The sequence below is a fragment of the Oreochromis niloticus genome, linkage group LG7 (genome assembly GCF_001858045.2).
Source record: "Oreochromis niloticus isolate F11D_XX linkage group LG7, O_niloticus_UMD_NMBU, whole genome shotgun sequence".
Classification (NCBI taxonomy): domain Eukaryota; kingdom Metazoa; phylum Chordata; class Actinopteri; order Cichliformes; family Cichlidae; genus Oreochromis; species Oreochromis niloticus.
Genome location: NC_031972.2, coordinates 57476018 through 57503384, shown reverse-complemented (window position 1 = coordinate 57503384; position 27367 = coordinate 57476018). Strand labels below are relative to the sequence as shown.

The 27367-nt window shown below is 38.7% G+C and overlaps 1 protein-coding gene and 1 long non-coding RNA gene across 2 annotated transcripts; both read left to right on the top strand.

The window, feature by feature from the left end:
• Window positions 1-1509: 1509 nt before the first annotated feature.
• LOC102075843 (liver carboxylesterase 2) lies at window positions 1510-6301 on the top strand. The gene is made up of 13 exons (XM_019361958.2): window positions 1510-1600; window positions 2824-3016; window positions 3106-3247; window positions 3443-3576; window positions 4145-4298; window positions 4373-4477; window positions 4586-4684; window positions 4837-4980; window positions 5088-5165; window positions 5254-5401; window positions 5515-5664; window positions 5760-5832; window positions 5908-6301. Exons 1-13 carry the CDS (start codon window positions 1525-1527, stop codon window positions 6092-6094), a joined length of 1683 nt encoding a protein of 560 aa, XP_019217503.1. The 5' UTR covers window positions 1510-1524; the 3' UTR covers window positions 6095-6301.
• Window positions 6302-6665: 364 nt separating this feature from the next.
• Window positions 6666-26243, top strand: LOC109202960 (uncharacterized). The gene is made up of 4 exons (XR_002062966.2): window positions 6666-7131; window positions 25449-25640; window positions 25717-25858; window positions 26081-26243. It is a non-coding gene; the product is annotated as an uncharacterized LOC109202960 (long non-coding RNA).
• The last annotated feature ends 1124 nt before the right edge of the window (window positions 26244-27367 follow it).

The window sequence follows — 27367 nt, the reverse complement described above, 5'->3', positions numbered from 1 at the left end:
GGGAAGACAGGTCAGGCTAGGTAGCTGGCTGGTCAGCCGCACGAGCAGCGACCCGGAACCGAACAATGGAAAATACACAATATCAGGAAAGACAAGGAGAAAAAAGAACTCCCCCCAGACTGAGCTCCAACAGGGAGATCAGTTTGAGAACAGAAAAAACACCTCTGCGCATAGCACATGAAAAGCTCTTAATACACCATAGAAACACATGACAAGCAACGTGTGTGTGTGTCCAGAGTTCAGCTGAGATAGTGTGGCAATGTGGTCTTTTTTTTTTTTTTAATTAATAAAGAAAAACACAAAGCTAAAAAAAAAGCAAAATGAATAAATGTTTCAACACCCTATAATGATATGAAATATTTATATAAGCAGTCTTACATAACATTGGTAGACAGCTGTTTATGTGTAATTCAATATATTGTCCATAAAGGTACACTTGTAGTAAAATCAACCTTATCACTACATATCACAAGCATATCTCTACCAAGCACAATGAAATTTACGTAGTACTTTGTTCTACACTGAGCAGTCTTTATAACATGTAGCTGTATCTCTCATGGTCAATATAAATGGAAAATCTACAAGGAATAAGATTGCAGGTATAAAGCAAAGCAAACATTGTGTAAGCTATTAAAACAACTCATGGCATTTACAAAGTGAAGTTTTGCTTTGAGACTATAATAACGGAAGTGCTTAAGCTGTACAACTGGGATACTTTAAATTCAGATTATCATTAGTTGGATACATTTAATTTCAATTTTTAAAAATGAATTCTTTCGCTTTAGGAAGTATTAGGTGTGAAAATTTGTTTTTCTTATTTTGGTTATCCAGTTTGAAAGAAGAAAATAATGGCAAAAAAAAAAAATCAGTAAGAATGTTCTAATAAGTTTGTTAGAGATTTTTCTCTTTTTCTCCTTCACAAAATTCAATGTTTCAATGTGGAGCTGTCACAAACCAGAGGAAATCTCTGCCAACTGACTTACTATTAACTGATTTTGTATGATATTAATGCCCTCCCTGTCAGTGTTTTTAGGTAAATCTTCTGCAACCATTACAAACATTAAAGGTGAAATAGCACATATTTGTCTTATCCCCCCTTTTGATTTCAAACCTTGAACGTGAATATTGACCTAAATGTACTAAGCCATTTATTACATTCTGATTAACCTGAGGAACATATGTCTGCAACCAAAGCGAGCCAGAGTTTTTATTATGAAAAGATGATCAACAAAAAGGCTTTATAAAAATTCATAATTAAAATAAATCCCCCTTCATTAAATAAAGCACTGTAGTCAAGTAGGTCTAAAACAAAGAAGTAGAAGGTGTTCTGGACACACTTCACTAAATGTCGGTTTGGTGTCAAACTGAATGAATCACGTCACATCCTGTAAGAGAAACTACCTGTTTTCCTATGTGAAAGAGAAAAGGAAAAGGCTTAATAAGAGGAAGCACTCTCTACGTCTGTTGGCTTTTTTGCTCACGTCTCAGAGAATCTGCCTGGTTTCTTAATCCAAAAAGTCGACCATGAAGTTCCATGTGGAGCAGACTTTCTGCTTCTTGATATCTGTTTTATTCCTCTGTGTTGTTGCAGACCTTCAGGGTGAGTAGGGGAAAACTGTTCTTGGCAAAATGACCTTTGTCACAACACTTAAGTTGTGTCTAATGTATGCCTTTGTGTTTGTGTATCGTACATGTAGTGCATGTTTCTGTTGTAGGAGTTTCTCTTAGAAAAACATCTGTTACAATCTGACAGCTGCAATCAATCATCCCTCAGACAGTAATAATTATAGTAAAAACAGAAGCAGTTCAGACACACTGTTAATCTGATTTACACACTCTAGCTGTATTTTAGACATGCTCTTAAAATAGAAATGAACATAAGGTTAACTTCATGTTGTATCAGCTCTCAGTTGGGGTAGTGTTGGCCATTTAGAGTTATTACCTATTCAACCTATTCATTTTGTTCAAAGGTGAAAGATTGGAAATAACCAGGCTAGGTGTGCTGATAGGAGAGGAATAAAGATAAACTTTTTAGTAGGACAGGGTGCAAGTGTTATTTAAGTAAATTTCCTTTTTGCTGACTTCATGCTGATAAGGAATAAATGGAGTATTGCAGTGACTGTGAATAAACAGAAACAGATCTCATGCTCAGCTTGTTTCTTCACCAGGATAATTGTAGACACCACACAACAAAGAAAGTTTATGTTAAAAAAAATAGCAAGAAAAATTTTTCAAATTAATGATGAGATATCACAGCTGGTCAGATTATTTAAGATGGTTAGCTCCACCACTATAAAGATTGGGATTATATTGTCCTCAGCAAAATCTAACCTTTTTCCTTGGTTTCTAAAAGTAGCCAGCAGTTTGAGATGTTTCCTGGATACTGAATTTATTTACACAATTAACCAGTTAATAAAATTTCTGACTACTTTCTCTTTTGATCACCTACATGGTATAGTGAACTCTGAGTTTTAGTTCTTTCACATGGCCTCACATGACTGTATAAAATTAAAAGTTCTGTATAAACAATTTTAAACTTGTCAGATGAATATAGTTTGCATAAAAATAAGGTACTCCCAGGATTCAAATATTGGATATTTTGAAGAATTAGGTATAATTTCCAAGTGCTAAGTACTTTTAACCCATTCATGACAGTGTTAACTAGCTTTTTTTTTTGATGACGTTAACAGAACCAGATATTGCATATTATGAGAAATTCTGGATGTCAGTTATAATTTCTAAGCACTTGTCACTGGAAGACTTAATTTTTTTAAATACAAAGTTTTATGTTATGATTCTCACTGATTTCTAATACCCTGACAGCACCTGTAGTCCACACAAAGCTCGGGGGCCTGAGAGGTGAGTATGTGAGTGTGAAAGGGAAGGAGACGGGTGTCCATGCCTACCTGGGTGTCCCATTTGCCAAACCACCCCTCGGCCCTTCCTTGAGACTGGCTCCACCTCAGCCTGTAGAAGGATGGGAAGGAGTAAGAGATGCCACTAAGCAGCCACTAATGTAAGGAAGGTGTGCTTCAGATTCTTGCAAAAGACACTTTGAGAATTGATTGGCTTTATTTATTAATCCTGATATTGTCTGTCTTTAAGGTGCATTCAGTCTAAGCAACTTGTTTTAGATACGCTTGATAAACTTGATGGACTGCAGGCAGAAATACCAGAAATCTCTGAAGACTGTCTTTACCTCAACATTTACACTCCTGCAAACAAAGCTAATGGTGCCAAGCTCCCAGTAAGAATCCTTTTCTGTAGGTTTGCCTAATCACAATCTGAATAAAGATGCACATTTTTAGAACCCATTTGTACTAAAATTTAAACTAAAATGTTTTTGTCTGTTAAATGTTTAAACTCTTGAAGACTTTTTATTGCAGCTTGACTGAGACTCCAAAAGATCCTCCAAGGAAAAGTCTTTTGTTGTTCTCTTCAGGTCATGGTCTGGATCCATGGTGGGGGCTTTGCAATGGGATCAGCATCATTCTATGATGGCTCTGCCCTGGCTGCTTACCAGGACGTAGTTGTGGTTCAGATTCAGTATCGCTTGGGACTTCTGGGTTTTCTCAGGTAAATAAACTCAAGTTACCAAATTAGAACATACTGTAGTTTTGTTTTCTGCTTTTTTTATCTGATCTTATATGAAAAAGAATTCAAAGTTGTCTGTCTTTTATAGCTTGTTACATTTTCAGATCCTGACCATGTCACTAAGCTTCAACAAATGTGTTGAGGTAGCATAGGCATCTACGGCCTTGCTATCAAACTGGCCTCTGATAGCGGGCTTTAAAGACAAGACACTACACGCTGGTCTGTTGCCAGCTTGGGGTGGCATTAGGGGTGGCTGTAGCTCAAGAGAGCTTGTTGAACTGGATCAGTGTCTTAATCTCCAAAATGACTGTCCAGATCACTTTCTTTGCATCTAAGAAAAAAGCCCACTTGTCTTGTTTTTTACAGAGTAAGACAGACTTCAGCTCTCCATGTATTCCTCACAATAAAAACAATATTGGTGACTGTGGAGAGAGTGCACTAGCAGGGCTCTCCTTGATCCTGATGGCCTACTGGGGATCATGTGCAGTCTCACATGAGTTTTATATTTCAATTGTAAGACAAGATATAAAATAACATTTTGTTCTATCAGCACTGGAGATGAGCACATTTCAGGGAACTTTGGCCTGCTGGACCAGGTTGAAGCTCTCAAGTGGATCCAGCAGCACATTCACAACTTTGGAGGAGACCCAGGATTAGTTACCATATTTGGAGAGTCTGCTGGTGGAGTGAGCGTGTCTCTTCTGGTAAGAATCTACAGGAAAAGTGCTTTTACTCTAGAACAAAACCTTAATATTTGATGTGTTACTTGAATCACCAGCTCCTGTCACCTCTGTCTGATGGGCTGTTTCACCGTGCCATTGCTGAGAGTGGCACAGCTGCAATGAATGTAATTGTGGATAAGAATCCTCTACCAATGGCGCAGGTGAATTATCCATATTCTTCTTTTTTGGAGGGTTAAACATTTTTGTTGCAGAATAATGAGCATATTAAAATGGATTTGTTTTGACAAATATTTGACATTTCATCTCAGGCAGTTGCAAACGCATCTGACTGCAGCCTTGAAAGCACAAAGAAGATCAGTGACTGCATGAGAAACCTTGATATTGATACTATAGTGGGTTTTACACAGGTGAGATAATGAGTGGAAACATAATAGAGAATGCTGAATAGCTGAATACGATTATTATGTCATCTAAAATATTTCTTTGAAGCCTCTCATTTCTCCCTCAGCTATGTTCATACTATCACATCTTTTACTTTTGTGCATTTTATTCTCTTAAGGATACAACATTAAGATTTCAAGTAAATGTTGATGGACATTTCCTGACTAAACCTGTGGATGAGCTGTTTCGTAAACATGAACTTCATGCTGTACCATTCATGACTGGTGTCAATAATGATGAAGGTGGATGGATGCTTGCATCAGTAAGTGTTGCAGAAACTTCTGAATAAATAGCTCAATGATCTCAATGTGGTTTGTTGTTGTTTTGCAATTGTGAAAAAAAATGTAATTTGGCTTGGTATTTCCTTAGTTTTTTGCTCCACAAAACTGGACAGAAGGACTAGATCGAGAGTTTGTTGTGAACATCGTGTCCCTCTTCTACCCCGATGTAAGGCAGACACTACCTGATATTATAATATGATCATCCCTTGACCTGTTCAAGCTTCTTTAACTGATGTGTTGCTTATTTCTTTAAGCCTAAAGAAGCATTTATCAGAGATGTGATAGCTGATGAATATATCGGAAATGGTGATGACCGTGTGAAAAACAGAGATGGGTACACTGAGATGCTTGGAGATTTGTTTTTCACCATTCCAGCGATTAAAGCTGCTAATGCTCACAGAGGTAATTTCATTTGTTCAATGAAAGATTAAACAAATCTACCTAAAACCCAACACTTGATATTTACTGTTTCACACTTTCAATAACAAATATTACACACATTTGTCTAATTCTAGATGCAGGCGCTCCTGTATACCTGTACGAGTACCAACATCCTCCCAAATTCCTGCAGCAGAAAAGGCCGAGTTTTGTTGGGACTGACCATGGAGATGAAATTTTTACAGTGTTTGGAAGTTGCTTCACAACTACCCACGTTAAATTAGCCAGTAAGACTATATGAACATCTCTGTCTCAGCACAGCACTGCATATGGTTTTTTTTTCAAAGTATGAAAAATATGTTTTGCAACATGATTATTTTAGATCCGTGCAATGAGGATGAGGAACAGTTGAACAAGATCATGATGAGCTACTGGGGGAACTTTGCTCGCACAGGGTAGGAATTTCGAACTACTGTAAATTTCACACTTCACACATTTAATAACTGTATAACAAATGTATATGTGTTTAGATCTCCTGATGGGCACAACCTTGCCCACTGGCCAAAGTATGGAGCAGAAGAAAAGTACCTGTCGATTGGTTTAAAAAAGCAGGTAACTGCTCAGCACCTGAAGAAGGAGCGGTTTGTCTTCCTGACTCAGACCATCCCAGAGAAGATCAAACAGCATGAGGAAAATGCAGAACGCAGCGAGCTGTAGAAAGCTCCCATCTGGGCTCTGTTCCATCAGTTTTAAAGTAATTAGACTAAACCATAACTCACTTATCAAAAGGTCTTGTGAAACATTAGTTGGTGTGGTTGATCCATATTCTAATATAAAATTAATATTTTGTTTTTTGTTTTGTTTCATTTAATTAAATCCCTTATTTGGTTTTTCAAACAATGTCATTCTTACACCAGAATGAAAGTGTTATCAATAACTGCCCAACTCAAGTCACCTGGTTGTTACCAGGGTATTTCAATTCTAGCACTGTAAACATGGGTTTTGTAAAGTAATATAACATTTATAAAATAAAAAGGATTTGACAAACCAATTTTGCAGCATTTTGTCTGTCTGTGGCCTCTGCTAGTATTACCTGAAAACCTAGCACTCCATCCCCTAAAACATCCCTTCAGAAACAACATGCCTTTTTTCATATTTTTCTCCTAACACTTTGTGTTGTGTACATCCAACCGGCAGAAATCCTCCTGAGCAACTGTGGCAACACCCCTGTATCTGAGTGGATCATTAGAAATGCAGTGCAAGCAAAAACAACTGCACTTGTATTAAATACTGTATCAAAGTTCAAGAGCCTGTGACACAGCATGCGCTCATATGAATAAAATTGTAACCAAGTTCACGTTTTAAGCTTTTCGGACAGACAGACAGGGAAAAAAGGGGGATTGCAAGAAAAAGTTGTGAATTATGATAGCGGCGAAGTAGGCAGTACATCCTAAACAGAGCGTGTTCTGGAAGTGAGACCTGAAGTGAATTTAAAGTTTAGACTTTTGATTGGACTTTAGTCCCGTGATGGTTTGGCGTCAAACTGAATGACGTTGTATCCTGCCAGAGACATTAAGGAAAAAGAGACAGCTTCATAAGAAGATGCACTCCCTCTGTCTCTTTGGTCTGCGCTCAGTTCTTGAGAAACCTGCAGAGTTTCGCAATCCACGAAGCCACCATGAAGTTGCACGCAAAGCAGACTTTCTTCTTCTTGATATCCGTTTTGTTCCTCTGTGCTGCTGCAGATCTTCAGGGTAAGTAGCATAAAACAGTTCTTAGCAAAATGGTAAGTAGGATAAAACAGTTCTTAGCAAAATGGTGACAACACCTAATTTATGTGCAATGCTTGTGTTCTTTAAACCTACATGTAGTGCATGTTTTTCTTTTCTTTTTTTTCTTTTTTGCATGAGTCGCTTTTTGAAAAACTTCTGTTGGAATCTGGAAATAGTAATCAATAATCCTCAGTAGTATTATGGCTGTTATAGTCATAATAAACACTGATAATTGTGTGGATGCCCTTAAAGGGCTTCCACACTATTGAGATCCTGTTTCTCTTTATTCTTTATTGTGTGGATGCTTTAAGCATCCACACTATTGAGTTCCTGTTTCTCTTTATTGTGTGGATGCCCTAAAGGGCTTCCACACAATTGTTTTCCTGTTTCTCTTTATTCTTTATTATTCCTGTTGCTTCCGTACGTTTTTCGGCACTTAACTACTCTTCCAGTTTTCAGCCGATTTTCTCAGTTCAAACTCTAAACTGTTCTGCTCTTTCTGCTAATTCCAGCTATGACTTTTGGTGTTTATTACTCTTATACTTTTTAAAATATTACACTTTTTTCCTTTAATTTGTCCCATTGAAATGAATGGGAAACTTCCACAATTCTGCTAAAACTTGCTTGTCTTTCAAACTTAACTACGTTCTCATGCTTTCACCTAGAAACTCCATTCAAACTTTAAAATGTTCTCAGATTATTGGGCTATTCCTGTCTGATTCAGCTTTTTCAGATCTTCTACCGTTTTAATCTTATCTCTCTTTAAGTTTTCAGTTGCAAAATTGTGATTTTCCAGAAAATACATGCGTTGCTATGGTTGCTATGCAATTAAGTCAGAGTGAGTGCTGGTCCGTTCTGAATTTTCTCTTCATGTCTAAACAACTTCTTGCTACTCACTCAATTTCCACTCAACCCCCACAAATTATACATCAAAACGTAGGTATTTTTGCTGGCTTTCAGACAATGTCACTATCTTTATTGTGAGGTTTACCGTTTTTTCGCAATTTGCCTTGGAGTGACACAAGGTCTGACAAGTCCCCATTCAAAGTCTATGGGGAGGTTTTGAAATTCAGAGCTGAAATTCTGTAACGGGAGGCATTTTCAAATTGCCATATCTCTTTAACAAAGCAAAGTTAGGACATGAGGCTTGTGCCAATATATCTTCAGACACTGCTGACACTCACAGTGGAAGCAGTTTTTACAATTATCTTACCGTTGAGCAATGAATTACGTTTGTTTGAGGGGTGGAAATCTGTCCTCCTCTCAGTTTTCAAACGCCGAAAATGAAGCCGTTTCTTCTCTCGTCATATCTCCGTGATGGAGGCACAAAGAGCTATGAAAATCGCAGTGAAAGTACACCAAAGTCCACTGATTCACCCAGTACAAGAATTATGCTGCTAGCCCTCCTAGTTTTTGAGTTACACGACGTTTTATAACTCCAAAAAACGGCGTTTTTCGCCTCTCACCGCGATCTATTTTCTGACTGCCCAAGTATCTGTCTTTCAGACCGCCGCCCCCTTTCCAGGTGGCGCGATCAGTAATGACACGGCTCTGCAGCTCAAAGGTCGTGGGTTCAATCCCACCTTGGTCCATGTGTTTTTTTATTTTTTCACTACAAATTTATACACTATCACAGACCTGTAATTTATATTGCTAATTTATTACAATTCTGCAAAGTTTTATGATTTTAGCAGCTTTTCTAATATGGACCTCAGATTCTTGTTAACGCTCCATGGCAGAAACAAGTACACAGCCTGATGAAGCAGACTGAGGCAGTACCTCTGATTGGTGAATTTGAGCAGAACCAGGTTGTTCTTTCATTTCATTTCTTTATTTATTTCACACATGGTTCAACAGTGTTTCTTTTTCTACATACAGAACCTTCTGCCTCTTTTCAGCAGAAATTCTGCTCATTCACCTCATCTCTTGTGTTGGAGTGCCCTCTTGTGGCGCCTTTTGGGTAGTGCCATAGTAAACGTGAACACTGCAAAGAAGTGGTATCAGACTGCTTTGTAGTGGAGGAATTTGTTGCTGCCAGTTTCTTTCATCTTTAATCCGTATTCATGTTGTAATGTAGTAGTACCACAATATGGCATAAACACTATGTTTTGGCACAAATACTTTGATTTAGTATACTTTAGCTTCTTCATCTTCTTCACCCCTTTTCAGCAAAATTTTCATTTTTTTCACCCCTTTTCAGCACAAATTCCAGCTTTTTTGACTGTATTCAGAAAAAAGACAACTCTTTTGAGCAGAAACTCTGCTGATTCATCTCTTTTCAGCGCAAGTTTCTGCTTCTTTGCCTTTTTCTGCAGAAATTCTGCTGATTCACCTCTTTTCTGCAAAATTTTCAGCCTTTTCACCTCTTATCAGCACAATTGTCAGCAGCTTCTGCTCATTTCAGCAGAATTGTCCGTCTCTCCACCTCTTCTTTGTACGAATGACTTTGGCTCAGGGAAATGAATAGCCGCCTTTGAGCAGAAATTCTGCTGATTCATCTCTTTTCAGCGCAACTTATTGCTTCTTTACCTCTTTTCTGCAGAAATTCTGCTGATTCACCTCTTTTCTGCAAAATTTTCAGCCTTTTCACCTCTTCTCAGCACAATTCTCAGCAGCTTCTGCTCATTTCAGCAAAATTGTCAGTCTCTCCACCTATTATTTGTCAGAATGACTTTGGCTCAGTGAAGTGAATAGCCGCCTTGAGACCAGGAGGGCCAGGTTCGAATCCTGCTCAGGGCGGCATTTTTTTTTTTTTTCACCACCATACAACTTTTTGCAACTTTTCATCGTTTTCAGCTTTTCAGCAGACAGCTTCAGCGTTAAAGCATCCACACAGCATTTTCGCAGGAAATGCAAATTTTTCTAGTTGTGTGGATGCTTTAGGCATCCACACTATTGTTTTCCTGTTTCTCTTTAAACTTTATTCTTTTTCAAGTTGCTTCCGTACGTTTTTCGGCGTTTAACTACTTTCACAATTTTTGTGCTATTTTCACCGTTCAAATTTCACAATATTCTGCTATTTCTGCTAATTCCAGCTATATCTTTTGGTATTTTATACTGTTATACTTTTTAAAATATTACATTTTTTTCCTTTAATTTGTCCCATTGAAATGAATGGGAAACTTCCACAATTCTGCTAAAACTTGCTTGTTTTTGAAACTTAACTACTTTCTCATACTTTCGCCTAGAACAACCATTCAAATTTTAAAATGTTCACAAATTATTGGGCTATTCATGAATGATTCAGCTTTTTCATATCTGTTACCGTTTTCATCTTATCCCTCTTTAAGTTTTGAGTTTCATTTTTTTGATTTTTCACAAAATACATGCGTTGTTATGGTTGCTATGCACCTGGCTTTCAGTGGGCCACTGTAGGTTTTGCAGTCTTCTCTTTATGTCCGAACAACTTCGTGCTACTCGCTCAATTTTCACTCAACTTCCACAAATTATACATCAAAACGTAGGTATTTTTGCTGGCTTTCAGAAAATGTCACTATCATTGTTGTGGGATTTATAGAATTTTGGCAAATCTCCTCAGACCAACACAAAGTCGGAAAACTCTCCATAGAAAGTCAATGGAGAGTTTGTTCAAAATCACCGCTTGATTTCTGTAATGAGAGGCATATTCGAATCGTCATATCTCCTCAACGAAGCGAAGTTAAAACATGAGGCTTGTCCGAGTATATCTTCAGACACTCCTGACGCTCACAATTCAAGAATTTCTTTCTCACCTATTACCGTTCTGAAATGAGTTGGACTTGTTTGAGGGTAGGAAATTCGTCCTTCGCTCAGATTTCTTCAGATTTCAAACTCTGGAAATGAACCACTTTTTTCTCTCGTCATATCTTTTTAATGGATTTCCACAGAGACCTGAAAATTTCCATGATTGTTCACCAAAGCCTGCTGTCTCTTACGGTGAAAGAATGATAATGATACTCCAAATAGATTTAGAGTTAGAAAGCGTTGTTTGAGGGCAAGTCAAGGCAGTTTTTGCTTTGCTCTACTCAGTTATGGTGCATTAGAAGTCAAATACCTTTAATAATTCATATTTTAATGATAAATTGTCAATACTTTAAGATTCCCCCATCTCTTCTGAACAAAACGGTGTAAGAATGACCGTTCTAGCCCCTACGGTTAGGAAATTATGGTCATTTGTTTGAGGGGAGTCGTCATTATGAGAAATACACTGCAGAAATCCTTTCTCTCTCTGTGCTGAGTGTGTAAAAACAGCTGCACCTGTTTTGGCGGGAAAAAGTACACAGCCTCTCTGATTGGTGGATTCAAATTTAGCAGCTCCCAGGCTGCTTGACTGACCTAGAAACTTGCTTGTCTCTCCCTATGTTTGTGTGTGTGTGTGTGTGTGTGTGTGTGTGTGTGTGTGTGTGTGACAGAGAGAGAGAGAAAGGGAGGGCGAGAGAGAGTTTTTATGGGAGCATCTTATTATATGATTTAAATTCAATATATTTAGACTGGTTGACTGAATTTGATCCTGTGTGTGTCTCTCTGTGCATGTGTGTTTCCATATGTGTCCATATTTGTGATTGTGTCACTGTTATACTTTTTTTTGCTGATTTTTTTCATTTAACAATTACATTTGAGGGACCCTTAGCATGTTCAGGATTCTTTCAGCTGTTCATTTTGCTTTTCCAATTTTTCTATTTAAGTTATTACTATTGTGTTGAGTCATAGCATTTCTGCTGCTTTTCAGTATTTGTGCTAAATACAGCATTTCTGCTAAATCATACTATTTCTGCTATTTCATAAGATTTGTACTAAATATAGTGTTTCTGCCAAATATAGTATTTCTGCTTAATTATAGTATTTCTGCCATTTTATAGTATTTGTGCTAAAACATAGTATTTCTACTAAATGTAGTATTTATGCTTAATCATACTATTTGTATATATTTCTGCCAGGTCCCCAGGCAGCTAATCCTCTGTGAGGACTCATACATATAAAATTTACATATCAGGGCCTGCACGGCTTCCCAGCCAGCCAATCATATCTGAGGTCTGCCCTTTCTTCTCTCGTCATATCTCAGCGACAGATGTACAAAGAGCAATGCAAATCACAGTCAAAGTACACGAAAGTACGCTGATTCACCCAGTACAAGAATTATGCTTGTAGTCCACCTAGTTTTTGAGTTACACGACGTTTTGTAACTCCAAAAAACGGCGCTCTTTGCCTCACACCGCGATCTAATTCTGACTGCTCATCACCTCAGATTCTTCTTAACACTCCATGGCACAAATACTCTTCCCTTTAGGCTCTGTGAATGTGTGTGTGTATCAATATTTCTCCCATTTTAAAGTATTACTCCTCCATAATTGGATTTCTCTTAAATCAAAGTACTTTTACTACATCTTAGTACTTCTGCTCAATCATAGTATTTCTGCTAAATCATAGTATTTTTGCCAAATCATGGTTTTTGTGCCAAATCATCAGAATCGTGTTTATTGGCCAAGTATATGTGCAGACAAATACAAGGAATTTGGTTCCGGTAGATGGTGGCTCTCGAGCACAGCAATGTAAATCACACACACACACACACACACACACACACGCACCCACACACACACGTATCTATATATACATTACACATGCATACACATACATACAGAAAGCTGTGTAAACCAACTATAAAAAACTAATCTAAACGTATATACATAAAATACAAAATGAAATGAGGTGGAATGAATACTACAGAATGTACATAAGGTGCAGTTGCAGTCTGGCAGTGGGAGGAGTGTGACAGTTCAACTGTTTAGAAGGGAGATGGTGAGGGGAAAGAAACTGTTCCTGTGTCGGGTGGTCCTGGTCTGCAGGCTTCTGTACCGTCTGCCAGAGGGCAGCAGATCAAAAAGTCTGTGTCCAGGGTGTGAGGGGTCTGTGATGATTTTCCCTGCCCGTTTCCTGGTTCTTGAGAGGTACAGATCCTGGATGGAGGGCAGGGGGGCGCCGATGATCCTTTCTGCTGCCCGTACAGTCCGCTGCAGTCTGCACCTGTCCTGTTTAGTGGCTGCACCATACCAGACTGTGATGGAGGAGCACAGGACAGACTCAATGACTGCAGTGTAGAACTGGATCAGCAGCTCCTGTGGAAGACTGTACTTCCCCAGTTGTCTCAGGAAGTACATCCTCTGCTGGGTCTTTTTGAGGATGGAGTTGATGTTGGTCTCCCACTTCAGGTCCTGGGAGATGGTGGTACCCAGCAACTTGAAGATCTCCACAGTCGACACAGGGCTGTCTGATATGATGAGGGGGGCAGAGTTGAGGGATGTCTCCTGAAGTCCACTGTCATCTCTACAGTTTTAAGAGTGTTCAGCTCCAGATTGTGCTGACTGCACCAGAGTACCAGCCGCTCAACTCATCATAACATTTGTGTTATGTTCTAGTATTACTACTAAGTGGAGGAATTTCTGTCATGTTACAGTATATGTGCTGATTACAGTATTTCTGCCAAATATAGTATTTCTGATTAATTATAGTTTTTCTACCAAATCATATTACAGTATTTTTGCTTTTTATACCATTTTTATAGGATTTTTATATTGCTTAATATAGTATTTCTGCTTTTTATAGGATTTGTGCTTAATACAGTATTTCTGCTAAATGTAGTATTTATGCTTAATCACACTATTACTATATATTTCTGCCAGCTTCCCAGCCAGCCAATCATATCTGAGGTCTGCCGTTTCTTCTCTCGTCATATCTCAGCGACGGATGTACAAAGAGTAATGAAAATCGCAGTCAAAGTACACCAAAGTCCTCTGATTCACCCAGTACAAGAATTATGCTTCTAGTCCACCTAGTTTTGGAGTTACACGACGTTTTGTAACTCCAAAAAACGGCGCTCTTTGCCTCTCACCGCGATCTAATTCTGACTGCTCATCACCCCGTTTCCCAAGAGCTCACTGTCTTTCCCAGTGGCGCAGCTGGTAAGGAAATTATAGCCATTTGTTTGAGAGGAGTCCTCACTATGAAAAATAGACTGCACAAATCCTGTCTCTGTGCTGCGTGTGTAAAAACAGGTGCACCTGTTTTGGCGGGAAAAAGTACATAGCCTTTCTGATTGGTGGATTCAAATTAAGCAGCTCCAGGCTTTTTGACCCACCTAGAAACATACAGGAAACACTGTATGTACAGCCCCTGTTTGTTCACTTGCTTCTGCTGCTGCTGCGTGTGTGTGTGTGTGTGTGTGTGTGTCTGTATGACAGAGAGAGAGAGAGAGAGAGCCTTTTTATGGGTGTATCTTATTGTGTGATTTAAAATCAATATATTTACACTGGTTGATTGAATTGGATCCTGTGTGTGTCTCTGTGCATGTGTGTTTCCATATATGGGGGCGATCGTGGCTCAAAAGTTGGGAGTTCGCCTTGTAATCGGAAGGTTACCGGTTCGAGGCCCGGCTCGGACAGTCTCGGTCGTTGTGTCTTTGGGCAAGACACTTCACTTGTTGTCTACTGGTGGTGGTCAGAGGGCCCGGTGGCGCCAGTGTCCAGCAGCCTCGCCTCTGTCAGTGCGCCCCAGGGTGGCTGTGGCTACAACGTAGCTTGCCATCACCAGTGTGTGAATGGGTGAATGACTGGATATGTAAAGAGCTTTGGGGTCCTTAGGGACCATAAAAGCGCTATATAAATACAGGCCATTTACCATGTCCATATTTGTAATTGTGCAAGATATTACTATTATGCTAAATTACAGTATTTCTGCTACTTTTCGGTGTTTGTGCTAAATACAGTATTTCTGCTAAATCTTAGTATTATTGCTTAATCATATTATTTGAGCAAAATCATAGTATTTGAGCATATTCTTTCTATTTGTGCCATAGCATAATATATTTGCTGAATTACAGCATTTCTGCTATGTTGTAGTATTTGTCCTAAATCACAGTATTTGTGCAATGTTTAGGTATTTTTGTTTAAATAAAGTATCTATGTAATCTTGTACCATGTTTGCTAAAATCCTGTATTTCTGAAAAGTTATCTTGTTTCTGCTAAGTTACAATATTTATTCTAATTTCTGCTGCTAAGTTCTGCTATGTTATTGTATTTCTGCCAAGTATTATGTTTTCTTTACTCAAAGGAGTTTGCAAACCTTCACAGACATATGTTTTCTTTACGTTATTGCAGTTCTGCTAAGTAATTACATTTTTGCTAAGTTCTTATGCTTCTGCAAAGTTATTACAATTTTTTGCAAAGGTTTTACAACTTCTGCAACTTTTCAGCTTTTTCAGCTAGTTTCAGCTGACAGCTTCAACTTTACAGCATCCACACTGCATTTTCGCAGGAAATGCAAATTTTTCTAGTTCTTTATTATCCTACTTTATTATTATTCCAGTTGCCACTTTTTGTATGTTTTTCGGCACTTAACTACTTCCACAATTTTCAGCCGATTTTCACCGTTCAAATTTTAAACTATTCTACTATTTCTGCTAATTCCTGCTATGACTTTTGGTATTTTCTGCTGTTATACTTTTTAAAATATTAAGCTTTTTATGCAATTTTTTGTCCCATTGAAATGAATGGAAAACTTCCAAAATTCTGCTAAAACTTGCTTGTTTTTGAAACTTAACTACTTTGTCATACTTTCACCTAGAACAACCATTCAAACTTTAAAATGTTCACAAATTATTGGGCTATTCATGAATGATTCAGCTTTTTCATATCTGTTACCATTTTCATATTGTCCCTCTTTAAGTTTTGAGTTTCATTTTTGTGATTTTTCACAAAATACATGCGTTGTTATGGTTGCTATGCAGTTGGTTCTAAGTGAGCCACTGTACCTTTGGCAATTTTCTCTTCATGTCCGAACAACTTCTTGCTACTTGATCAATTTTCACTCAACCCACACAAATTATACATCAAAACGTAGGTATTTTTGCTGGCTTTCAGAAAATGTCACCATCATTGTTGTGAGATTTATAGAATTTTGGCAAATCTCCTCAGACCAACACAAAGTCAGAAAACTCTCCATAGAAAGTCAATGGAGAGTTTGTTCAAAATCATCGCTTGATTTCTCTAATGAGAGGCATATTCGAATCGTCATATCTCCTTAACGAAGCGAAGTTACGACATGAGGCTTGTCCCCGTATATCTTCAGACACTCCTGACACTCACAATTCAAGAATTTTTTTCTCACCTATTACCGTTCTGAAATGAGTTAGACTTGTTTGAGGGTAGGAAATTCGTCCTTCGCTCAGATTTCTTCAGCTTTCAAACTCTGGAAATGAACCACTTTTTTCTCTCGTCATATCTTTTTGATAGATTTCCACAAAGACCTGAAAATTTCCATGACTGTTCACCAAAGCCTGCTGTCTCTTACGGTGAAAGAATGATATCGAAACTCCAAATAGATTTAGAGTTAGAAAGCGTTGTTTGAGGGTAGGTCAAGGCAGTTTTTGCTTCGCCTCTACTCAGTTATGGTGCATTACAAGTCAAATATCGTTAATAATTCATATTTTAATGATAAATTGTTAACAGTTTAAGATTCCCCCATCTCTTCTGAACAAAACGGTGTAAGAATGACCGTTCTAGCCCCTACGGTTAGGAAATTATGGCCATTTGTTTGAGAGGAATCCTCACTATGAGAAATACACTGCAGAAATCCTGTCTCTCTCTGTGCTGAGTGTGTAAAACGGCTGCACCTGTTTTGGCGGGAAAAAGTACACAGCCTCTCTGATTGGTGGATTCAAATTTAGCAGCTCCCAGGCTGCTTGACTGACCTAGAAACTTGCTTGTCTCTCCCTGTGTGTGTGTGTGTGTGTGTGTGTGTGTGTGTGACAGAGAGAGAGAGAGAAAGGGAGGGCGATAGAGAGTTTTTATGGGAGCATCTTATTATATGATTTAAATTCAATATATTTAGACTGGTTGACTGAATTTGGTCCTGTGTGTGTCTCTCTGTGCATGTGTTTCCATATGTGTCCATATTTGTGATTGTGTCACTGTTATACTTTTTTTTGCTGATTTTTTTCATTTAACAATTACATTTGAGGGACCCTTAGCATGTTCAGGATTCTTTCAGCTGTCCATTTTGCTTTTCCAATTTTTCTATTTAAGTTATTACTATTGTGTTGAGTCATAGCATTTCTGCTGCTTTTCAGTATTTGTGCTAAATACAGCATTTCTGCAAAATCATACTATGTCTGCTATTTCATAAGATTTGTGCTAAATATAGTGTTTCTGCTATTTCTGCCAAATTTAGTATTTTTGATTAATTAGGGTTTTTCTACCAAATCATAGTACAGTTTTACTGCTTTTTATAGGATTTTTAGAGGATATTTATATTGCTTAATATAGTATTTCTGATTTTTATAGGATTTGTGCTTAATATAGTTTTTCTAAAAAATGTAGTATTTATGCTTAATCATACTATTTCTATATATTTCTGCCAGGTCCCCAGGCAGCTAATCTTCTGTGAGGACTGATACATACAAATACATATCAGGGCCTGCACGGCTTCCCAGCCAGCCAATCATATCTGGGGTCTGCCCTTTCTTCTCTCGTCATATCTCAGCGACAGATGTACAAAGAGCAATGCAAATCACAGTCAAAGTACACGAAAGTACGCTGATTCACCCAGTACAAGAATTATGCTTCTAGTCCACCTAGTTTTTGAGTTACACGACGTTTTGTAACTGCAAAAAACGGCGTTTTTCGCCTCTCACCGCAATCTGATTCTGACTGCTCATCACCCTGTTTTCCAGGCGCTCGCTCTCTTTCCCAGTGGCGCAGTTGGTAATGACACAGGTCTGCAACCCAAAGGTCGTGGGTTCAATTACATCTTGGGCAACATGTGTTTTTTCCCTACAAATTAATACACTATCACAGACCACTAATTCATATTCATCATTTATTACAATTCTGCAACCTTTTATGATTTTAGCAGCTTTTCTAATATGGACCTCAGATTCTTGTTAACACTCCATGGCACAAATACTGTTCCCTTTAGGCTCTGTGTGTGTGTGTGTGTGTGTGTGTGTGTGTGTGTGTGTGTGAGAGAGAGAGAGCGAGCGAGAGAGAGCCTTTTGATGGGAGCATCTTATTATATCACTTAAATTCAATATATTTAGACTGGTTGACTGAATTTGGTCCTGTGTGTGTCTCTCTGTGCATGTGTGTTTCAATATGTGCCCATATTTGTGATTGTGTGACTGTTATACTTTTTTTGCTGATTTTTTTTTTTTCAATTAACAATTAGATTTGAGGGACCCTTAGCATGTTCAGGATTTTTCCAGCTGTCCATTTTGCTTTTCCAATTTTTCTATAAGTTATTACTGTTGTGCTAAGTCATAGCATTTCTGCTGCTTTTCAGTATTTGTGCTAAATACAGCATTTCTGCTAAATCATACTATTTCTGCTATTTTATGAGATTTGTGCCAAATACAGCATTTCTGCTAAATCATACTATTTCTGCTATTTCATAAGATTTGTACTAAATATAATGTTTCTGCCAAATATAGTATTTCTGCTTAATTATAGTATTTCTGCCATTTTATAGTATTTGTGCTAAAACATAGTATTTCTACTAAATGTAGTATTTATGCTTAATCATACTATTTCTATATATTTCTGCCAGGTCCCCAGGCAGCTAATCCTCTGTGAGGACTGATACATATAAAATTTACATATCAGGGCCTGCACGGCTTCCCAGCCAGCCAATCATATCTGAGGTCTGCCCTTTCTTCTCTCGTCATATCTCAGCGACAGATGTACAAAGAGCAATGAAAATCACAGTCAAAGTACACGAAAGTACGCTGATTCACCCAGTACAAGAATTATGCTTCTAGTCCACCTAGTTTTTGAGTTACACGACGTTTTGTAACTCCAAAAAACAGCGTTTTTCGCCTCTCACCGCAATCTAATTCTGACTGCTCATCACCCTGTTTTCCAGGCACTCGCTCTCTTTCCCAGTGGCGCAGTTGGTAATGACACAGGTCTGCAACCCAAAGGTCGTGGGTTCAATTACACCTTGGGCAACATGTGTTTTTTCCCTACAAATTAATACACTATCACAGACCACTAATTCATATTCATCATTTATTACAATTCTGCAAACTTTTATGATTTTAGCAGCTTTTCTAATATGGACCTCAGATTCTTGTTAACACTCCATGGCACAAATACTGTTCCCTTTAGGCTCTGTGTATGTGTGTGTGTATCAACATTTCTCCCATTTTAAAGTATTACTCCTCCATAATTGTATTTCTGTTAAATCAAAGTACTTTTACTACATCTTAGTACTTCTGCTCAATCATAGTATTTCTGCTAAATCATAGTATTTTGCCAAATCATGGTTTTTGTGCCAAATCATAACATTTGTTTTATGTTATAGTATTACTACTAAGTGGAGGAATTTCTGTCATGTTACAGTATATGTGCTGATTACAGTATTTCTGCTAAATCATAGTATTTCTACTATATTATATTTTTCTTTCTAAATATAGCATTTCTGCTATATAATTGTATTACTGCTATGTTATAATATTTGTGCTAAACCAGAGTATTTCTGCTGAAACATAGTATTTCTGCCGAATGATAGTATTTCTGTCAAATTACAGTATTTGTGCTAAAACATAGTATTTTTAAAAAAATTTCAATATTAATAGTAAATTACAGTGTCTCTGGTAAATCGCAGCATTTCTGCTATGTTGTACTGTTTTTCTAAATCATAGTATTTCTGTAATGTTTAAGAATGTTTGGCTAAATATATTCTTTCTGTTATCTTATACTATTTCTCCTAAATTCTTGTATTTTTGAGAAGTTATCGTGTTTCTGGTAAGTTACAATATTTCTGCTAAGTTCTGCTATGCTATTGTATTTCTGCCAAGTATTATGTTTCCTCTAAGATATTGCAGTTCTGCTAAGTTACTACATTTCAGCAAAGTTCCTTTGCTTCTGCAAAGTTTTTACAATTTCTGCAACTTTTCAGCTTTTTCTGCTAGTTTCAGCAGACAGCTTCAGCATTACAGCATCCACACTGCATTTTCGCAGGAAATGCAAATTTTTCTAGTCTTTACTTTATTCTGGTTGCTCCCCCATTTTTCGGCACTTAACTGCTCTTTCAGTTTTCAGCCGATTTTCTCAGTTCAAACTCTATACTGTTCTGCTCTTTCTGCTCTTTCCTGCTATGACTTTTGGTGTTTATAAATATTATACTTTTTAAAATATTACACTTTTTTCCTTTAATTTGTCCCATTGAAATGAATGGAAAACTTCCACAATTCTGCTAAAACTTGCTTGTCTTTGAAACTTAACTACTTTGTCATACTTTCACCTAGAAACTCCATTCAAACTTTAAAATGTTCTCAGATTATTGGGCTATTCCTGTCTGATTCAGCTTTTTCAGATCTTCTACCGTTTTAATCTTATCTCTCTTTAAGTTTTCAGTTTCAAAATTGTGATTTTTCAGAAAATACATGCGTTGCTATGGTTGCTATGCAATTAAGTCAGAGTGAGTGCTGGTCCGTTCTGAATTTTCTCTTCATGTCTAAACAACTTCTTGCTACTCGCTCAATTTCCACTCAACCCCCACAAATTATACATCAAAACGTAGGTATTTTTGCTGGCTTTCAGAAAATGTCACTATCTTTATTGTGAGATTTACCGTTTTTTTGCAATTTGCCTCGGAGTGACACAAGGTCTCAATACTCCCCATTCAAAGTCTATGGGGAGGTTTTGAAATTCAGAGCTGAAATTCTGAAACGGGAGGCATTTTCAAATCGCCAAATCTCTTTAACAAAGCAAAGTTAGGACATGAGGCTTGTGCCAATATATCTTCAGACACTGCTGACACTCACAGTGGAAGCAGTTTTTACAATCATCTTACCGTTGAGCAATGAATTACGTTTGTTTGAGGGGTGGAAATCTGTCCTTCTCTCAGTCTTCAAACTCTGGAAATGAAGCCGTTTCTTCTCTCGTCATATCTCCGCGACGGAGGTAGAACGAGCTATGAAAATCGCAGTCAAAATACACCAAAGTCCGCTGATTCACCCAGTACAAGAATTATGCTGCTAGCCCTCCTAGTTTTTGAGTTACACGACGTTTTGTAACTCCAAAAAACGGCGTTTTTCGCCTCTCACCGCGATCTATTTTCTGACTGCCCAAGTATCTGTCTTTCAGACCGCCGCCCCCTTTCCAGGTGGCGCAATCAGTAATGACACGGTTCTGCAGCTCAAAGGTCGTGGGTTCAATCCCACCTTGGGCCACGTTTTTTTTTTTTTTCACTACAAATTTATACACTATCACAGACCTGTAATTTATATTGCTAATTTATTACAATTCTGCAAAGTTTTATGATTTTAGCAGCTTTTCTAATATGGACCTCAGATTCTTGTTAACGCTCCATGGCAGAAACAAGTACACAGCCTGATGAAGCAGACTGAGGCAGTACCTCTGATTGGTGAATTTGAGCAGAACCAGGTTGTTCTTTCATTTCATTTCTTTATTTATTTCACACATGGTTCAACAGTGTTTCTTTTTCTACATACAGAACCTTCTGCCTCTTTTCAGCAGAAATTCGGCTCATTCACCTCATCTCTTGTGTTGGAGTGCCCTCTTGTGGCGCCTTTTGGGTAGTGCCTTAGTAAATGTGAACACTGCAAAGAAGTGGTATCAGACTGGTTTGTAGTGGAGGAATTTGTTGCCAGTTTCTTTCATCTTTAATCCGTATTCATGTTGTAATGTAGTAGTACCACAATATGGCAGAAACACTGTGTTTTGGCACAAATACTTTGGTTTAGTATACTTTAGCTTCTTCATCTTCTTCACCCCTTTTCAGCAAAATTTTCATTTTTTTCACCCCTTTTCAGCACAAATTCCAGCTTTTTTGGCTGTATTCAGAAAAAAGACAACTCTTTTGAGCAGAAACTCTGCTGATTCATCTCTTTTCAGCGCAACTTTCTGCTTCTTTGCCTCTTTTCTGCAGAAATTCTGCTGATTCACCTCTTTTCTGCAAAATTTTCAGCCTTTTCACCTCTTATCAGCACAATTGTCAGCAGCTTCTGCTCATTTCAGCAGAATTGTCCGTCTCTCCACCTCTTCTTTGTAAGAATGACTTTGGCTCAGGGAAATGAATAGCCGCCTTTGAGCAGAAATTCTGCTGATTCATCTCTTTTCAGCGCAACTTATTGTTTCTTTACCTCTTTTCTGCAGAAATTCTGCTGATTCACCTCTTTTCTGCAAAATTTTCAGCCTTTTCACTTCTTCTCAGCACAACTCTCAGCAGCTTCTGCTCATTTAGCAAAATTGTCAGATTCTCCATCTCTTGTTTTTGAGAGAAAGAGTTTGGTTCAGTGAGATGAGCAGCTGCCTTGAGACGAGAACGGCCAGGTTCAAATCCCGGTCATGGCAAAACCTGTTTTCAGTTTTCTCTTTTGTTCTGCCTCTTTTCTGCAGAAATTCTGCTGATTCACCTCTTTTCTGCAAAATTTTCAGCCTTTTCACCTCTTCTCAGCACAATTCTCAGCAGTTTCTGCTCATTTCACCATAATTGTCAGTCTCTCCATCTCTTTCCTTGTGAGAGTGAGTTTGGGTCAGTGAGATGAATAGCCGCCTTGAGACCAGGAGGGCCAGGTTCGAATCCTGCTCAGGGTGACAATTTTTTTTTCACCACCATACAACTTTTTGCAACTTTTCATCTTTTTCAGCAGACAGCTTCAGCGTTAAGGCATCCACACAGCATTTTCGCAGGAAATGCAAATTTTTCTAGTCTTTACTTTATTCTGGTTGCTCCCCTATTTTTCGGCACTTAACTACTCTTTCAGTTTTCAGCCGATTTTCTCCGTTCAAACTCTATACTGTTCTGCTCTTTCTGCTAATTCCTGCTATGACTTTTGGTGTTTATTACTATTATACTTTTTAAAATATTACACTTTTTTCCTTTAATTTGTCCCATTGAAATGAATGGAAAACTTCCACAATTCTGCTAAAACTTGCTTGTCTTTGAAACTTAACTACTTTGTCATACTTTCACCTAGAAACTCCATTCAAATTTTAAAATGTTCTCAGATTATTGGGCTATTCCTGTCTGATTCAGCTTTTTCAGATCTTCTACCGTTTTAATCTTATCTCTCTTTAAGTTTTCAGTTGCAAAATTGTGATTTTTCAGAAAATACATGCGTTGCTATGGTTGCTATGCAATTAAGTCAGAGTGAGTGCTGGTCCGTTCTGAATTTTCTCTTCATGTCTAAACAACTTCTTGCTACTGGCTCAATTTCCACTCAACCCCCACAAATTATACATCAAAACGTAGGTAATTTTGCTGGCTTTCAGAAAATGTCACTATCTTTACTGTGAGATTTACCGTTTTTTCGCAATTTGCCTCGGAGTGACACAAGGTCTGACAACTCCCCATTCAAAGTCTATGGGGAGGTTTTGAAATTCAGAGCTGAAATTCTGTAACGGGAGGCATTTTCAAATCGCCATATCTCTTTAACAAAGCAAAGTTAGGACATGAGGCTTGTGCCAATATATCTTCAGACACTGCTGACACTCACAGTGGAAGCAGTTTTTACAATTATCTTACCGTTGAGCAATGAATTACGTTTGTTTGAGGGGTGGAAATCTGTCCTCCTCTCAGTTTTCAAACTCTGAAAATGAAGCCGTTTCTTCTCTCGTCATATCTCCGCGACGGAGGTACATAGAGCAATGAAAATCGCAGTCAAAATACACCAAAGTCCGCTGATTCACCCAGTACAAGAATTATGCTGCTAGCCCTCCTAGTTTTTGAGTTACACGACGTTTTGTAACTCCAAAAAACGGCGTTTTTCGCCTCTCACCGCGATCTATTTTCTGACTGCCCAAGTATCTGTCTTTCAGACCGCCGCCCCTTTCCAGGTGGCGCAATCAGTAATGACACGGCTCTGCAGCTCAAAGGTCGTGGGTTCAATCCCACCTTGGTCCACGTTTTTTTTTTTCACTACAATTTTATACACTATCACAGACCTGTAATTTATATTGCTAATTTATTACAATTCTGCAAAGTTTTATGATTTTAGCAGCTTTTCTAATATGGACCTCAGATTCTTGTTAACGCTCCATGGCAGAAACAAGTACACAGCCTGATGAAGCAGACTGAGGCAGTACCTCTGATTGGTGAATTTGAGCAGAACCAGGTTGTTCTTTCATTTCATTTCTTTATTTATTTCACACATGGTTCAACAGTGTTTCTTTTTCTACATACAGAACCTTCTGCCTCTTTTCAGCAGAAATTCTGCTCATTCACCTCATCTCTTGTGTTGGAGTGCCCTCTCGTGGCGCCTTTTGGGTAGTGCCTTAGTAAACGTGAACGCTGCAAAGACGTGGTATCAGACTGGTTTGTAGTGGAGGAATTTGTTGCCAGTTTCTTTCATCTTTAATCCATATTCATGTTGTAATGTAGTAGTACCACAATATGGCAGAAACACTGTGTTTTGGCACAAATACTTTGATTTGGTATACTTTAGCTTCTTCACCCCTTTTCAGCAAAATTTTCATTTTTTTCACCCCTTTTCAGCACAAATTCCAGCTTTTTTGGCTGTTTTCAGAAAAACAAAACTCTTTTCAGCAGAAACTCTGCTGATTCATCTCTTTTCAGCGCAACTTATTGCTTCTTTACCTCTTTTCTGCAGAAATTCTGCTGATTCACCTCTTTTCTGCAAAATTTTCAGCCTTTTCACTTCTTCTCAGCACAATTCTCAGCAGCTTCTGCTCATATAGCAAAATTGTCAGTTTCTCCATCTCTTGTTTTTGAGAGAAAGAGTTTGGTTCAGTGAGATGAGCAGCTGCCTTGAGACGAGAACGGCCAGGTTCAAATCCCGGTCATGGCAAAACCTGTTTTCAGTTTTCTCTTTTGTTCTGCCTCTTTTCTGCAGAAACTCTGCTGATTTACCTCTTTTCTGCAAAATTTTCAGCCTTTTCACCTCTTCTCAGCACAATTCTCAGCAGCTTCTGCTCATTTCAGCAGAATGGTCAGTCTGTCCACCTCCTTTTTGTGAGAATGAGTTTGGCTCAGTGAGCTGAGTACATGCTTTGAGTCCAGGAGGGCCAGGTTCGAATCCTGCTCAGGGTGACATTTTCTTTTTCACCACCGTACAACTTTTTGCAACTTTTCATCTTTTTCAGCTTTTCAGCAGACAGCTTCAGCGTTAAGGCATCCACACAGCATTTTCGCAGGAAATGCAAATTTTTCTAGTTAAACATTAACTTTTGTGCTCTAAGTCCAGGTGACTTTTTACCTAAAGTGAAAGTACTTTTCACTGGAATTTTTTTTAAAATAAAGTTTTATGTTAAGATTTTCAGTCATTTCTAATATCCTGACAGCACCTGTAGTCCACACAAAGCTCGGGAGCCTGAGAGGTGAGTATGTGAGTGTGAAAGGGAAGGAGACTGGTGTCCATGCCTACTTGGGTGTCCCATTTGCCAAACCACCCCTCGGCCCTTCCTTGAGACTGGCTCACCTCAGCCTGTAGAAGGGTGGGAAGGAGTAAGAGATGCCACTAAACAGCCACCAATGTAAGAAATGTGAACTTCAACATACTTGGAGAAACTATTGGCTTTATTTGTAAAATTAGCATTGTCTCTTTTTAAGGTGCATTCAGTCTAAAGAAGCTGTTTTGGATCTGGCTGATAAACTCGGTGCAGTCCTGGCAGAAATACCAGACATCTCTGAAGACTGTCTTTACCTCAACATTTACATGCCTGCAAACAGAGCTAATGATGCCAAGCTTCCAGTAAGAATCTTTTGCTGTAGATTATGAGGGATGCCTAATCACAGTCTCAATAAAGACACCATTCTTCAGAACTCATTTGTACATTTTATCATCTAAAATGTAAACTTAAGTGTTTTTGTTTGTTTAACATTTAAATTCTTAAAGATCAACTATTGTAGTTTGACTGAGACTCCAAAAGATTCTCTAATCTTTGACTGAAATCTCTTTTATTGTTCTGTGCAGGTCATGGTCTGGATCCATGGTGGGGGCTTTATGCTGGGATCAGCTTCAACATATGATGGCTCTGCCTTGGCTGCTTACCAGGATGTGGTTGTGGTTCTGATCCAGTATCGCTTAGGACTTCTGGGTTTTCTCAGGTAAATAAACTCCATCCGTAATCTCTCCAACGGGTTGGCCCCAGCTGCCTCCTCCCAGTGGAACACTGTAGCCCAGAACTCCTCACCAAGGAGGTGTCCAGGAGGCATCTAGTCAGATGCCTAAACCACCTTAAGTGGCTCCTTTTAATCTGGAAGAGGACTGCTCTGAGCCCCTCCTGAATGGCCAAACTCCTCACCCCATCTTTAAGAGAGAGGGCAGCCACCCTTGGGAGAAAGCTCATTGCCACGCACCAATCTGTCCATAAAATTATGAACAGAATCTGTGATAAAAGGGCAACCCTGGCAGAGTCCAGTACCCCCAAGGAACAATTATGATTTATGGTCAGCAATGCAAACCAAGCTCTTGCAACAGTTGTATAAGGACAGAATGAACCATGACAATGGGCCTCACACCCCATACTACTGAAGCATCTTACACAGAATACTCTGAAGGACAAATCAAATGCCTTCTCCAAGTCAACACAACACATGTAGGCTGCTTGGGCGAACTGCAATACACCCTCAATATCCTCGAGAAGATAGAGAGCTGTGTGCCACACCCGGGAGGAGCGGGAGGAAAGCACATTGTTCCTCCAGTACTAGCGGTTCGACTAAATGACACACTCTCCATTCCAGTACCCTGGCATATAATTTCCTGTGGAGGCTGAGGAGTGTGATCCCATATAGTTGGAACAGACTGTCTTATCCCCCTCTGGAAGATGGGAAGCACAACCCAGGTCTGCCAGTCTAGCGGTAGGCCCCTGATCTCCACACAACATTGTAGAGGCGTGTCAACCAAGACAGTCATACAATATTCATAGCCTTACAGAACTCAAGGCAAACCTCATCCACTCTAGGGGCCTGCAACCAAGGAGTTGTTTAACTGCCTCAGTGAACTCTCCTCTGGTTAAGCATTAGGTGCCCCACTTGTCCCCAGACTCTGCTCTGCTCCTGCTCCTCCTCAAAGTATTCCTTTTGCCGCTGACAATATCCTCAGTTGAAGTCAGCAGCACTCCACCAGCACTTTACATAGTGTAGGTAAAGCACCCCTTTCCCCTCCTGAGCTGCCTGATAGTGTTCCAGAATTGCTCCAATGAGATCTGAGTCTTTTTTCATGGCCTCCTTAACTCCTCTCACACATAAGCTTTTACTT

What these genes read in the sequence shown, in the direction of transcription:
- LOC102075843 (XM_019361958.2), top strand. Translation starts at nt 1,525, where the DNA reads ATGAAGTTCCATGTGGAGCAGACTTTCTGCTTCTTGATATCTGTTTTA. An exon ending in CTAATGGTGCCAAGCTCCCA is followed by an intron (nt 3,248 to 3,442) that starts GTAAGAATCCTT and finishes TGTTCTCTTCAG; the next exon opens with GTCATGGTCTGGATCCATGG. An exon ending in GAGTGAGCGTGTCTCTTCTG is followed by an intron (nt 4,299 to 4,372) that starts GTAAGAATCTAC and finishes TTGAATCACCAG; the next exon opens with CTCCTGTCACCTCTGTCTGA.